Raw genomic sequence first — 14,546 nt, 5'->3', positions numbered from 1 at the left:
AACTTGCCTGGACATACTCTGCAGTTTGTGGCACAGATCCAGTGTAATTATGTGACCTGATGAAGTCTTATACTCTCCTTCTTACTTTACAGCAGCCTCCCTGCACACTTCTTCTTATAGGACATCTTCATTACAGAATCCCCTACCTGATACTGTTAAGAATCCTTTACTTGTAAATATAATTTAGTCAGCAAATCTAAAATCTGATTTATTAAATAGACAGCAACCCTTCTTTCGCTTTATTTATGCCATTAATAAAACCTGCTATTACACTGAACATCAGTTACAATACAGCCTACACACAAACCCACCACCCTTCCAAAACCATTTAGTTAAAATTGTTTGTTCCAGCAATATGCACTCTAGAAATATGACTCTTAAATAAATATAACACATTACATTTCTATCACCTGCTTCCAATACTAATAATAATAATAAAGTGGCATTTAGCTTAATATAAAATAAAACAGTTTAGCTTATTTACAATACCAAAAGCAAATAATAAATAAAACACACATTTCCTCCCTGTTTAGACACTACTTGCTCAAAGCTTTCCAGAATACACCCAATGACATTCATTAATGTCATACAGAGTCGCTGGACCACCACAGCTACCTCCATCAAGCACTTGCACTGCTGAGAGAGAGCGTGCGAGAGAAAGTAAGAGAAGACAGAATGAGTTGGACTGTAAGAAAAAGAGCAACAGAGACAATTAGGAAAATTAAGAGAGAAAGAAGGTGGGGAAAAAAAAAGAGTTGGAACAGAGGCAAAGAAAAGAAAAGGAGTGGTTGAGGAAAAAAAAGAAAGAGAAAGAAGAAATAGTCCACTAGACAGAGAGAGGGACAAACATTGAATAAACTGATGAGTTGGACAAAGAAAGGAAAAAGGGAGGTGAAGATGAAAAACAGAGATAAGGCAGAGATAGATACAGACAGAGATAGGGTAAGAGATGAACAGAAAGAGACAGAAAAAGATAAAGTGGTGGTAGATGGTAAGAGGAGTGAAGCTGAAGGAGAGAAACAGGGATGAACAACAGAGATGTAGATAAAGCGAAAGACTGTGGAAATGTAGTGTAGATACAGCTGAAAAAGGAGACAGACATAGATAAAACGAGATTGAGAGCAATAGATGAGTGCGAGGATTTTATGTACAGTTGGACAGAGAAAGAAATGAAGCATACTAAGATTATTTAGCCGAAGGGGGGAAATACCATAAAGTTTCCTGATCATTTCTTCCCTCCTTTACACTTTATTACAATACCTTGCAACTTCTGTTTCATGTAAATACTTTCTTCTGTATTTTGTTTAGTTCATTGAGCTTCAGTTTTCAGTATTGTTCAAATGTCCATATGTTTGAATAGGTCAAAAAGACAAGGTTTTCAACATGAGTATTCATTATAAGCACCTCCTTGTTTCTGCACTCATTGCCAATGTCATTGCCATTTTAACATCTCTATTGACCATACAGTTGTACTTTGTAGTTCTATAATAAATAAAAATTGACAGTAGCTGTGTTCAATGGCTGCGTTTCTCGGCTGCTACGCAATATAAGGCTTTTCCGAGGTGAAGAATCCATCGTATATACAGCCAAGAAATGCCACTGATGGCATTTGAAGTCAGAGGACGCAACTTGGGTATCCTTTGCATAGTTGCACGATTCACTTTGCTAGCCCAACACGGGGTAAAAGAAAAGCACCAATTAAAAATTGGGCAAAATAATGAAATAAAGACTGTTGCAGAGATTGTTTTATAAATTTTTTGTACAGTATTTCTGTGAAATGAAATAGCACACCATAAAGCCCTGTTAGACTGCTCCATGTGTGACCAACAAGCTACTGATAAGGACTCTTTATAGGACAGCCCTACTAAGGAAAAAATGAAAGACAGAAAGAAGAGTAGATATTGTGTGTGTATTCACAGAACACAAACACACCTCCTTCATGGTTATTTGGTTATTTTTATTCTATGTACAGTAATTTGTTATAAATATAATACATCATTTCTGTCTGAAAAGCAGTCATGTAGATACATTTAAATAACAGCTGGATCAGATGAGGGCAGACAGTGAGAGGTGGAGGAAGGGGAAGATGATTGGTTTTGTAGAAAATTAATCTTTTTCCTGTGAAAACAGTCCAGCCCAACCACCTCCGCGCACACATACACACGCCACAAGGACCTGTACACACACCCAACAGTGACTCTCAGCCTGTTTCACTGTGTTCAGTATTCCATACTGCTTCAGTGGGCTAAGATCCTGCTGCTTTCTTGGTGAGCGCCACACATTCCTTTCTTTATTCAATGGATCGCACAAACAAACACACACCCACAGACACCCACAGACACACACTCTCTTCTTCCCGCCGGCTCCTCATTGGCTCAGACAGCTTGTGCTGGTCGGCTTATTGGATATGAAATATCCTCTGGTCCTTTTCAGCAGGTACTTCTGCAGCCGTTCAACACGTTACTGTCTTTAACTATCCAGTTTTAAGATGCCATGTGGAGAGAAGGTCTTTGTTACTGTGGCAACAAAGCACTGCAGCTTAAGCATGGGCAGTGTGAGGAGACTGAACACATCCTATTAGCACTCTCATACACAGGGTTATATTTTTTGAGCATTTGATCTGGGTAATTATTCCATTAGGGCTCTTAAAAAGAGGAAGGGGAAAAATGGATTTCATTTATATTTAAAATAAAAAGACCCTGCTGACATGAGATAAATATTATTGGGGAAAGAACAAAAAGAGCTTTTTTAAACTTCGAGTCCATGATTTTTTTTTTTTTTTTTGCATTTAAGACAAAAACAGCTAGGGGTACAATTAGTTTTGAACCATCTCGCCAGAGTTCACAAGCACGTCAGATGCAGTACTGAACTGAAACGTACTAAACTTTTTCCAGTTCAGGTTTCTCCTCATTTCTATTATTAAGAAGTAGAAAACAGCTGCAGTCTGGATGCTGTAGGATTTAGCTGGAGAGACAAGAGTCGATGCTGGGAGAGCAGCAGCAGACCACAGTGCTGACGAGTGGCTCACACACTGTTGATGATGATCAGGGCTGGCATAGCGCTCTGCTGGCTGGTCTCGCACATCGTTCCTGACTGGGCAAGCTTGGCAAATACCCGCGGCGTGCCAAGGTTGTACACACCAGCCTGAAAGAAGCAGGCTTGAAGGGACAGTCGATGGACTTCCTGTGGCCTCAGCTGCAGCTTGTACTGCGTCTGTCCCAGCCAGGTAAAAGAGCCATGCACCTCCAGTGACTCCGGGCTGAAAAAAAAACAAGCATCAGCAGTCAGGAAGTTATGCATAAATTTAAGCATACATGCACATTCACACATAATATAGAGAGAGAGTACATAAAAAAATTTTACTTTGCCTTTCTGAGAAACTTTTTTTTTTTTGGAAAAAAGCATATATTATTGAACATATATTACACACCAAAATATAATTCAACAAAAAAAAAAAAAAAAAAAAAAGGAGACCGACTTCCTTTATTCTTTACTTTTTCAATAGCTTTTTGATGTTAAGCGATTAAGCTGTGTTTAATAAATGTATTTATTTGTGCAAGTGCATATTATTAGCAACCAAAACAAATCAATTAATAATAGGCTGTTGTCTGAGCACGGTATGAACACATTTTGAAATGTTTTTCGGGCTCCATGCACTATGCACCATCGAAAAGGTGAGAACAAAGAACAGGCAATGTTTACAGACTGGCAATAACAGATGTCTTGACTTGAATTAGCATAGTTATTAAATTAAATTAAATTAATAATGTATTAATTCAACAACAATTCGCCCTGTATTACAGCTCTAAATTAAAACAGTACACACAGGAATATTCATACAAAAATCGGTTGTACATATGGTTACACGAACAGATTACCTAGTAGTTTTGTGACGCAGGTCAATAATGACATCCACCTGAGCCAGGGAACAGTTGGACAATGTCAAGGTAACTGGAACCATGCATAAACTGGAAGAGATGCAGACAGAACAACAAAAGATAAATCGAGAGACAGACAACAGCTAGTAAATAATCCTGCAGAAATAGGAACAGTTTGTTCATATGGCATTTTATACAAAAGGCGTGATCCATACTGTTGCATGTATTGTTTTTCCTGTCTGAAGAGTGAAAGAAAGCAAGCAGCATCTCCTACTCAGTCAAACTGAGGGGTGGAAACAAGGTTGGCACGCTTTCTCCAACAGATGTGCTTTAAGAGTTTTCCTAGAACTATAAAGACCCTGTCACTGTCTGTATCAAAACACATGGGGCATTTAGTGATGAACAATGCAAATAAGTTTGAGTGAAAAGGGAAATTTAGGGGATTTTTTTTTTTCCAAAGGAAAATGGGCACGGTTTCAATAAGTAATTTATGTTATAAAATAAAAGGACGCACATTAAAAAAAATATATATGCACCTGCACTAACAAAAGATGCTTGATTACTATAATGATTAAAATGTGATTTCTTTCTTAAATAAATTACTTAATTTTTTTTCTGGATTCTGTGAATAACTGGGCCCGTACGCTACCTGGCCCCAAAAAAAAAAAAAAAAAAGTCGCTAACAAAAAAAACGGTTTCAATAATATTTTGTTAAACCGCTTTTAGCTTTGATTGCGGGATGCAATAAGCTTTTGATAAGCTTCTGCAATGTTACAAGATTTATTTCAATCCTGTGTTGCCTTAACTTTTCAACAAGATCTTGCAGCATTGATGATGGTAGAGTCTGACCACTGCACAAAGTCTTCTCCAGCACATCCCAAAGATTCTCAATGAGGTTAAGGTCTGGACTCCATTGTGAACAATCCATGTGTGAAAATGATGATCTCATGCTCCCTGAATCACTCTTTCACAATTCCAGATCCATGAATCCTGACATTGTCATCTTGGAATATTCCCTGATATTGTCATCAGGGAAGAAACAAACCCATTAATGGAATAACCTGGTCTATATTCAGTATATTCAGGTAGTCAGCTGACCTCATTCTTTCAGCACATACTGTTGCTGAACCAAGACCTGACCAATTGCAGCATCAACCCCAGATCATTTAAATCAGTTAAATCCAGGTGGAGACTTTTTTTTTGACCAGGCAGTGTATGTACAGTAGCTTGCAAAGGTATTTATATCTCTTGAACTTTTTCACATTTTGTCACCTTACAACCACAAACTTCATGTATTTTATAAGGGTTTCAAGCGATACACCAACAGCTGTGTTTTGGGGTTTATCTCCACCAGCTTTGACCATCTAAAGACTGAGATTTCTGCCCATTTTTCTTTATAAAACTTGGGGTTGGATGAAGAGCGTCTGTGAACAGTCATTTTCATGTCTTGCCACAGAAGCTCAGTGGTATTTTCTATTATATATTCTAACACATGGATATTCTTTGATCTAAATCATTCCACTGTAGATCTGGCTTTATGTTTAGTGTCATTGTCCGATTGGCTGAAAGAACTCTGCTTACATGCAGATCTCTGTGTGGAATCATCTTTAGTGATAACCTGGCGAAATGTGAGATTAAACAATATCCAGATTTTAGAATGTGTACCAGTCATGCAAAATGCTGTTGGCAGATCTGTTACAGTAAAGCTAATCAGCATGATTGCTACCCAAATATTTAATGAGACAACATAAAGAAAGAAACATGAACGACAGAGTAATCAGTAAAGCAGGATGCATTTATTCTTTAGTGTCATCCTAAATTTCCCAAAATGTTTTGAGAACCAGTGGATTTAAATCGATATGCATGTGTGCCTGGGAGCTAAAGTGTGAATGAAAAATATGGCACGTTTAAAAAATTCTGACATATCTGTAAGACTGAATGTGCTCTGAGGACTGCTGTGTGTGTGTGTGTGTGTGTGTGTGTGTGTGTGTGTGTGTGTGTGTGTGTGTGTGTGTGTGTGTGTGTGTGTGCACGCATGCATGTCACCTCTTCTGTGGGAAAGGGTGGTCGTAGGACTCCGGGTAGTGCAGACAGGTCTTGATGAGATGAGAAAGCTGTTCCAGCGTGGGTCTACTGACAGGTGGAGGAAGATCAGGCTTGAACTTCAGCAGCACCATCTCCTGAGCATCCTGGAACACAGAAAGATGACAAACACTGCAATTACATAGCCAAAAACAACCCCCAAATTGCTTCCAAAATTATTTAAACCATTATCATCATTTTCTCTCTGAAACTGTGATTCATTTGACAACTTCAGTAACACCCACTTGTTCAAAGGGCATAAGAAGACAAAAGTATCTCATTACGAAAACACTTGGATCCATTGTTGTCCAGCATTACCATACAGAAAACAACAACCCAAAACATAAAATCTAGACCACTAGTTGTGCTGGTTATTTATATCATAGAAGCATGGTACATACAGTTTATATAGTAATAAAGTCATTTATAAAATGTAAAGGATTTTACTGGAATTATGCGCACATTTCACCATAGTTTGTAGACACTTTTATTAAACTGCTCCACCAGTCTTACACACTGCTTTTGGATAAATTATGCCACTCCTGGTGCAAAACGTCTAGCAGTTCAGCTTGGTTTGATAGCATCCTCCTCTTGATTATATTTCAGAGTTTTTCAATGTGGTAAAATCAAAGAAACGCATAATTATTAAGTGGTCTAATTTTTTTCCAGAGCTGTGTACTGCTGAAAAAAGAGCCCTATTTGATTTCCAGTGATCAGTACCCAGAGAGAGAACTTCAAAGTATCGACATTGTGCCACAGAGTAGAAAGACTCCTGAAGATCACAGAAAAACATCTTCACATGCCTGAAATCAGTCTTGAGAAAAAGTCCACTCAACTAGTCAGAGCTACACCATCCAAACAGAGAACACAGAACAAGTACAAGAACAAGGCATACATCATCCAGAATGTGACTCAGAAAGACCTCAGACACCAAAAAGTCATCTTTTACTTTAGCTATGGTCAGTTTTTATGACTCAAGCATCAGGAAAACCCTGGGCAATAATGGTATTGATGGGAGAATAGTAGGTTTACCAGGAAACCCCTAGATAACCATTCTGATTTCTGAAACAACAAACAAATCAAAAGTGCATAAAAACAATCCAACACCATTTTCCCTCCCCAGTATCCATCAATCCATCTGTAAAGCATAGGGATGGATTCCCCATGGGAAAAGTGCATTTTAATGCCCTGTACCTCTATTTGGCCTTGGTATATTTTACACTTAAACACTATTATTTATAGAGTAGACAAAAAGAGAGAAAACAATAAAATAAATAATAAGCATAATGTTCGATCACTGTATGTACAATTAAAATGTACTCAACTTCATAATCCGGATTTACTAAACCATATAAAAAAAAAATTAAAAAAAAAAAGAAAAAATCTTATATATTGAGAGTAGCGCAGCAAAATCTTCTACCCCCAAAAATACATTTATATAAAATCATATTTGATTGTAATTATAAAAAAGAATTTTAGGAATTGGTCTCTGTGATTCTAATACCTGCTATAATTCATTTACAGTACTGGTGTAAAAGTTACCAGCGTGAACCGCTGTAACAAAATCTGCTCTCTTGGTTTTGTTCAGGAAAAAAGAGGGAAAGGAGAAAAAAAGAGAAGAAAAAAGAGCAAGAAGCTATTTTTCGTGCGTGTGGGTGACGAACGAGCAGTGAAGCTGCAGCAGCTCACGTGTCACGTCTGGAACAGCATGTGTGACGTGATTCCCTCACGTGAGGGACTTCCTCTGCTGAGAACGAGTGTCTACGGCGACTGTTGCTATGCAACAGTGTGAGAGGAAAAGTGGAGGACCAAAATGTATGTCTGACCCAAAGAGGAGGAGGAAGGAAGAAAATGAATGAATGAGGAAAATAACTGAATGAACGGAGGAACTAATGAATGAACAAAAGTCTTCAATGAAAAGAAAAGAAGGGGACGTTAGAAAAAATGGTAACAGACTGAGAAATATTGAACTGAGAAAGCAAGTTAAAGAAGGAAAAAAAAAAGGAGAGATAAGGTGGGGAGGGTTGGATGGATGCGAGCGCATGTTGAGCAGATAGGACTTATTGGAAGTTATTTATAGAACGGAAAGATTCTACAGTTGTGCAGATTAAGCTGCATCATGATTACAGATGCTTATTATAGGATGCACACGTGAGCACACACAGACACACACAGACACACACAGACACACACAGACACACACAGACACACACAGACACACACAGACGATTTTGTCCAGTACATGGAACACAGACCTAAATCAAACACCTTACTGCTTAAAACATAATCAGTGTTTCTGCAGGAAACATTTAACATTTTTAATTTTGAGAGGAAAAAAAAAACCCACAGGAAGACACCCACACACAAACCGTAAGCGATTCATAAAAAAGATGCACGTGCACTATCAGCAACCACATACACTCATACTCTGCATTTTAACAAGGGCTTAGAGGGGGGTCGTGCTGGGATTTTTTTTTTTTTTTTCCTTCTTCTCTAATTTTTCCCATTTCCTCCCCAATTTTGCACAGCAAATTACTCAACCCACTCATTAGGACTCCGCCTATCACTAGTGATACCCCAACACACCAGGAGGGTAAAGACTAACACATGCCTCATCCGATACACGTGAAGTTAACCACCGCCTCTTTTCAGACTGCTACTGATGCAGCATTGCTGAATAGCATCACAGCACACTTGGAGGAAAGTGCAGTTACTCGCTGCGATACATCAGCTCACAGACGCCCTGTGCTGCGGACATCACCCTTTAGTGATGTGGGAAGAGAATTCCATCTACCCATCCGGAGGGAGCAGGGCAAATTTTGCTCCCTCTGAGCGCCGGCAGCTTGATGGCAAGCTGCATGAGCGGGGGTTCGAATCTGCGACCACCCGCTCATAGTGGCAGCGCTTTAGACCCCTGGACCACGCAAACTGAAATGCATCTTAATTTGAAATGAAAATATTAACAAAATGTTTTCAATCTCCTTCTTTTCATGTTAATAAGTAGTGTGTTGCTTTGAGCTGGTTTACTTGCTGGAAGTTGATAGATCGGTTGACAGGGTCCATTCTGCTCTTTGATTTGAAATTTGTCGTTTACCCTGGTTTTCATTTATGAAGCTCGGAACACAGACATGTTGCTGCCAACTAAGTGCAGGTTTTGGGTGTGTTGAAAAATGTATATCCCCTTTATAAACTAGTCATACCACTGATGCATGAAGTACACAGATGAAGGCCAATTGGTAAGGTAAGTTCAAAGGACCATAGAAGTGATCTTAAGTGGCTCATTATTTTAATCTTAGCCTGGGGCTGACCTCCTGTTAGGGCAGAGAAGCATGCAGTCAGAGCACTGGGCTTATTTGTTCTGCCTCGGACAGGTAGACAGCAGAGGTAAGGTCCATTAAACACTGTGCCATAAGCTACAACTGTCCTCCTAAAATAAATGAACAGCGCATTCACCCTCCAGCAGCAGCTACAGCTCAACACTGACAGATCCACAGGGACCATTTTTCAAGCATTTTCTTTACGACATGTTCACTATCAAAATGTGTTTGACTGGTAAATAAAGCACTATATTTAAAAAAAAACACGGAGGGATCTGTAGCCTGCCAAGTCGTCTGGCACTACGCCAACTGAGCACTTAACCTGCATTTGAATGAACGCACCTTTGTGCCCTTGGCTAGGCCTAAAAGAGGATGCCGAAGTATCTTCTCAACATACGCACAACCCCCCACCCCGATTACACACTCCCACTAAGGATATTGTAGAGAAAGATTAGTTTGCACTACAGAACGAGATTAGTTCATAAATAAATGCAAGATGAATATGGAGCACCGTACACACACAAAAAAAAAAAAACACATACAGCAAGCAGAGAAAAAAAGCAAGCCTGCAGACTCTCCACATCAGTAGCCACACTCCAAGATAATCAACCTTTAATACATATTTAAAAAAAAAATTATGTATGTGTGTATTTTAGCACATGTTACAGGGATACCTCTTTCTGTGAGAGGGAGCAGGCTTCCTTGCCAATAGTCTGTAGAGCCACATGAAGCTGTCCCTCTAAAATGAGCTGCTTGTTGTCCTCCACCACATAGGCCTGCACAGAACATATATATAAAATATATACATAATATATATATAAATATTTACATGTAATATATACATAATACAAAATACAGGTACGTTCAAAAATCAAATTTGTAAAAAGCCTTACCAACCAAATATAATCTTTGATGCTTTTGCATTTAGTCTTTTTCAATTAAATCAAATGAAAATTAAATATATATTTTCAATTAAATATATTTCTGACCAGGCAAAGCATGCTCTGTCTTTCACATTCCAATTAATTGAATTCCTTTCTGGAGGCCTGAACTCAGTTGTAACAGCTTAATGTAAATCTGATCATAGCCTAGTTCCACAAGTTCCACAAAGATTTTAAGTAATAACTTAAAATATACATTTGCCTAATAGTATTTTGTTTACAAGTTGTATTAAGCGATTGTAAAACTGGCGTATTAACCTTGTTTCACCAACAATAGACATTGCAGGAACTAAAGAAGTATCATGAAAAGAATAAGCAACCTAAGTTACCACAGAGCAATACTTCCTACAGAGGATAGAGAAAATGATGATTATTATTATGATGATTAGTCTGTGTGACAATTTTTATCTACTGCCGCTTTATGCTACATTAGTAAACATTTATTCTCTGTTCAGTCGGTGAATCCGACTACTCAACTGGGATAATCAATCAGCTGTTTATAGACGACTAGAAGTTTCAGCAGTTTGATTATTAAATGTTATATTCTTCTTACAGTGGAAGAATGGAGAGAAATAGTGCACTTTTTTCCGATCTTAAGCAAAAATTGAGTGTCTGCTCCACCTTAAAGTTTTAAAAGCTAATGATTTATTTGGGACAGATTTGCGGATATTCCAGGTTTTGCACAGTTGATATTACCCCACATCACCTGCAGCTTTTTGTCACTTCATGTAATGACTAAATAATGGGACCTTAAACTGAACGGCTGGAAATGAAATACATTTATGATGGTCTTTGTCAAGCAGTGCACACAAACACACAAAGCCTGAGGCCAAAAAAAAATTAATCGAATAAGATAATGGCCTGATTGGCCTGCAGCCAAATCAGCTCCTTGTAACTAAGTATATGCACAGCCACTACGATGCATTCTATAGTTTACATAACTTCTGGTCATTTTAATAATACATAGAATTGCGCACTTCAATCTCAGTTCTGACTGTATTTTGGAATTAATTCACTATTGCTCATTGGCCAAATTAATACAACATGATATATGGGACAAAGATATAGGTTAAATGTATACAAATCACACAGAAATAAAGGAAGAGGACTGTATCACCTTCCACAGCACAATAATGTCGAGCTCCACTTCACTGCATTTGCGAACAATACTGGTCATGCTGTCGTCAGCGTTGATTGCTGGCGTTAGGCTCTGCCTCCTTATAAGGCCTGTGGGAGCAACCCCTTTCCTAGACTCAGAGGGCGGACCTCTCCGGAAGAAGAAGTCTGCACACGGAGTCATAGAACTGACAATCTACAGACAGACAAACCAATTGTTAAGAAACAAATGACACTGTGACTCAATAATGTAGGGGAAAGGGGAAAGGATGAAGAAAGTTTCTGGTCAATGATAAAAAAGTTATGGTATAAAACATGGTTAACTTATGTAAAAATAATATACATATTTCCCATTAAATCAGTGTACAAAGCACACACAAACATGCAAGAAAATGATGAAAAATGATCACCAAAAAAAATTAAATAAAAATAATAATTAATTAATAAAATAAAAATGAAAAAAATTAAAATAAATAAATAATATATATATATATATATATATATATATATATATATATATATATATATATATATATATAAAATCACAAACTCTGGTTTCTGAGTTTGTTATGAGCCCTAATAACAAAACCATATATCAAACATTTTTCCCGTCTGGGAGAAATTTGTAATATTGTTTTCTATTGTATTACTTTATTACTGAAGTAATACATGGCTTACAAGTAGGGATGCAAATTATCGATTAATCATTTGTTTATTGATCTTATCGATCAACTTTTGATTAATTGATAAGCAGCTTTTTTTCCACTTGAATTTTAGTTTTTCAATAGGGCCTTTAAAAATACCAGAAATCCTCAATGCAATGAGATCCTGAAACCCTGTACCGTCAACTGTGTTGACTGGCATCAAATCTCTCTCGCTCATGCTGCATATCCTCTCTGTAATGCCCTCCGTCCTTCTCTCATCAGACGCTCACCTTCCCAGTGTAGCTGTGATTTTAGGTTGACCAGGTGCACTGGTGCCATGCAGGACAGTACAAATGATAACTGAGTGAGTTGGGGAACTGTTGTATTTCAATACCGCATTACACAGAGAACATTTGTCTTCTTTGCCTAAATTAACAATGTTGAAAAGGTCCCACACCGCACTTCTTTTCGCCCGCTTCGTTTTGTTTTCAACACTGGTCTCTCGCGAGACGTCTTCACCTCTTGTTCTCAACCCTCTGTTCAACTTACTAAAGTAGCTCCCTCTAGCGATTAATTGCGAGTAATACATTTTGTTCGAGCAACCTCTTGATCGACAATTAATCTAAAGTCGATTAATCATTTGGCATCGCTACTTACAAGGTAAGAAAACAAAAATTGCAGATAAAAGGGAGAAATAATTGATTGTTTATTTGTTGAACAGGCTACAGTTTCGTACTGATTTGAATAAAAAATGGAACTTTCACAACATATTAAACAGTATCTTAAAAACACACCTGTTCATTGCCGAGATTTAGGTCTGCAAAAGTGTATTTCTCCAGTGTGCCTGAGGTAGCTGCAAAAAGGGAATATTGAACAGAGATTGTACCATTAAACAAAGTGACACTGGAGCTCATCAAGTACAGAATAAGACAATTAAATGAGAGGAATGTGGAAACTAAAGTGTCAATTACTTGATTGTTGTTGTTTTTTTTACATTCATAAACATTGGCTGTTACATGTATATGTATAAACACTGCTTTATTAAATCAAGAAAATGTTACACAATAACAGACAGCAGGCATTGTCCTTCAGGTTCTTTTGTTCTGAGAGGAATTATATGTTTTGTTAAGCTATACAAAAACAACAGTGCTTTAAATAGTCAGATAATCAAGTATACATGTTTTGGGATCATCAGCATGGTAATTGTTCATAATGGCTGGCAGGTACGCATTATTATTAGAAGAAATAACTAAATAGTGAGGAGCAATTATGACTATTGTGACAGACGAGCATCAATCATTTTGATCTGAAAGACAGCTATAATTGGCGGCAGTTAAAGTATGATGTGAATTGGCAAAAAGGTAATCATGCGAGTGTTAAGCATATGCTAGCATGAGGAACAGTAATTACCTGCCAGCTAAATCTGATGAAGTATGATTATCTTTAATTGAAGGCACCATCCATGTACGTGTGCATTTCTCACCTTCCTGTGTTCTGCATCTAGTTGCCCTGAAGCACAGCTTCCCCCTCTCCCTGCTGCCCAACTTGGAGTCTGTAAATAAATGATACAAAACAAAGAATAACACATGAAAAATGATTGAAAAGATATAACTTAAAAGCACCACTAATTCTCACAGTGTCTATTTTGCAGTCTGGCTTCAAAAGCTCCACTTTCACATTATCTCTGACCTGAAAATCTGGCTAAGAATTCTTGACGTGGGTCTGGACTGAAAAGCTCCCAATTACTGAGGTCAGAGATTTACACATCACAGTGTATGTTTTTTCTTTATCTGAAGCACCAGGCAGCACGAAATGCAGACTGCTTGAGTGCTCATTCTTCCCATTCTACCACCCATACTTCAACACCAGCTCTTAAGCAAAATGTCAAGCTTTAGCATTTAACATCTTTCATTAAGGAAAAGGCTATGATAGGCAATAATAAAAGCAATTAGTGTTGCTTTAAAAAAAAAACAGATTGGGAAATATATACACCTCTATTAAACGTAAAAAAAAATATTATATATATATATATATATATATATATATATATATATATATATATATTTTTTTTTTTTAACATTTCATATATATATAAAAATAACCAAAAACATAACATAATAATTAAGTGTATTTTGTCTTGAATAATATAATTTAACAAAACCTCTAAAACTTTAATTTGCCGAATTAAATGCTTTCCTTTTAATTTTCCACCTAAAACAACCCACGTGTGAAATAACTAAGAAGGCCATACTATTAAAGACAACTTGTTTGTTTAACCCAACATATCTCTGAAGATTAATAGAGATTGCATAAACAAGTTAAGCTCAGTTAAACACCTTTAATAATAAAATATAGTAACTCAAATATGGTCTACCAAACAGCTGAGCAGAAGTTAAAGGATTAGGGGGTCAAGACTATGGATTGACACCCAAGTTGCTTTTTAAAGACTTTACTTTAGACGTTTTACTTCATAAAATGCAGTCAAAATTATTGCTTGGATGAATATATGACTGTCAGGTACTTAACTGTAAAATACAAGCTTGTTCTCACTTATGGTTATAAAGCTCA

At 37.3% G+C, this 14,546-nt stretch overlaps 1 protein-coding gene across 3 annotated transcripts in view; it reads right to left on the bottom strand.

Moving 5' to 3' along the window:
* Positions 1-1,936: 1,936 nt before the first annotated feature.
* The window catches only part of trappc8 (trafficking protein particle complex subunit 8), a 52,223-nt gene continuing 39,613 nt past the window's right edge, over positions 1,937-14,546 (bottom strand). For all 3 annotated transcript variants that reach the window (XM_007257014.3, XM_007257015.3, XM_007257016.3), the window contains 7 exons: positions 13,462-13,530; positions 12,773-12,831; positions 11,336-11,530; positions 9,952-10,053; positions 5,925-6,067; positions 3,879-3,968; positions 1,937-3,259 (listed from right to left, as the gene is read on the bottom strand). In XM_007257014.3, coding sequence (XP_007257076.3) covers positions 3,025-3,259; positions 3,879-3,968; positions 5,925-6,067; positions 9,952-10,053; positions 11,336-11,530; positions 12,773-12,831; positions 13,462-13,530 — 893 coding nt within the window. In that variant the 3' untranslated portion in view covers positions 1,937-3,024. The remainder of the gene's footprint in view (positions 3,260-3,878; positions 3,969-5,924; positions 6,068-9,951; positions 10,054-11,335; positions 11,531-12,772; positions 12,832-13,461; positions 13,531-14,546) is intronic.

The sequence above is a fragment of the Astyanax mexicanus genome, chromosome 1, assembly GCF_023375975.1.
Source record: "Astyanax mexicanus isolate ESR-SI-001 chromosome 1, AstMex3_surface, whole genome shotgun sequence".
NCBI classification, from domain to species: Eukaryota; Metazoa; Chordata; class Actinopteri; order Characiformes; family Acestrorhamphidae; genus Astyanax; species Astyanax mexicanus.
The sequence above is the reverse complement of the archived record's forward strand: the minus strand, read 5'-3'. Positions and strand labels throughout refer to the sequence as shown.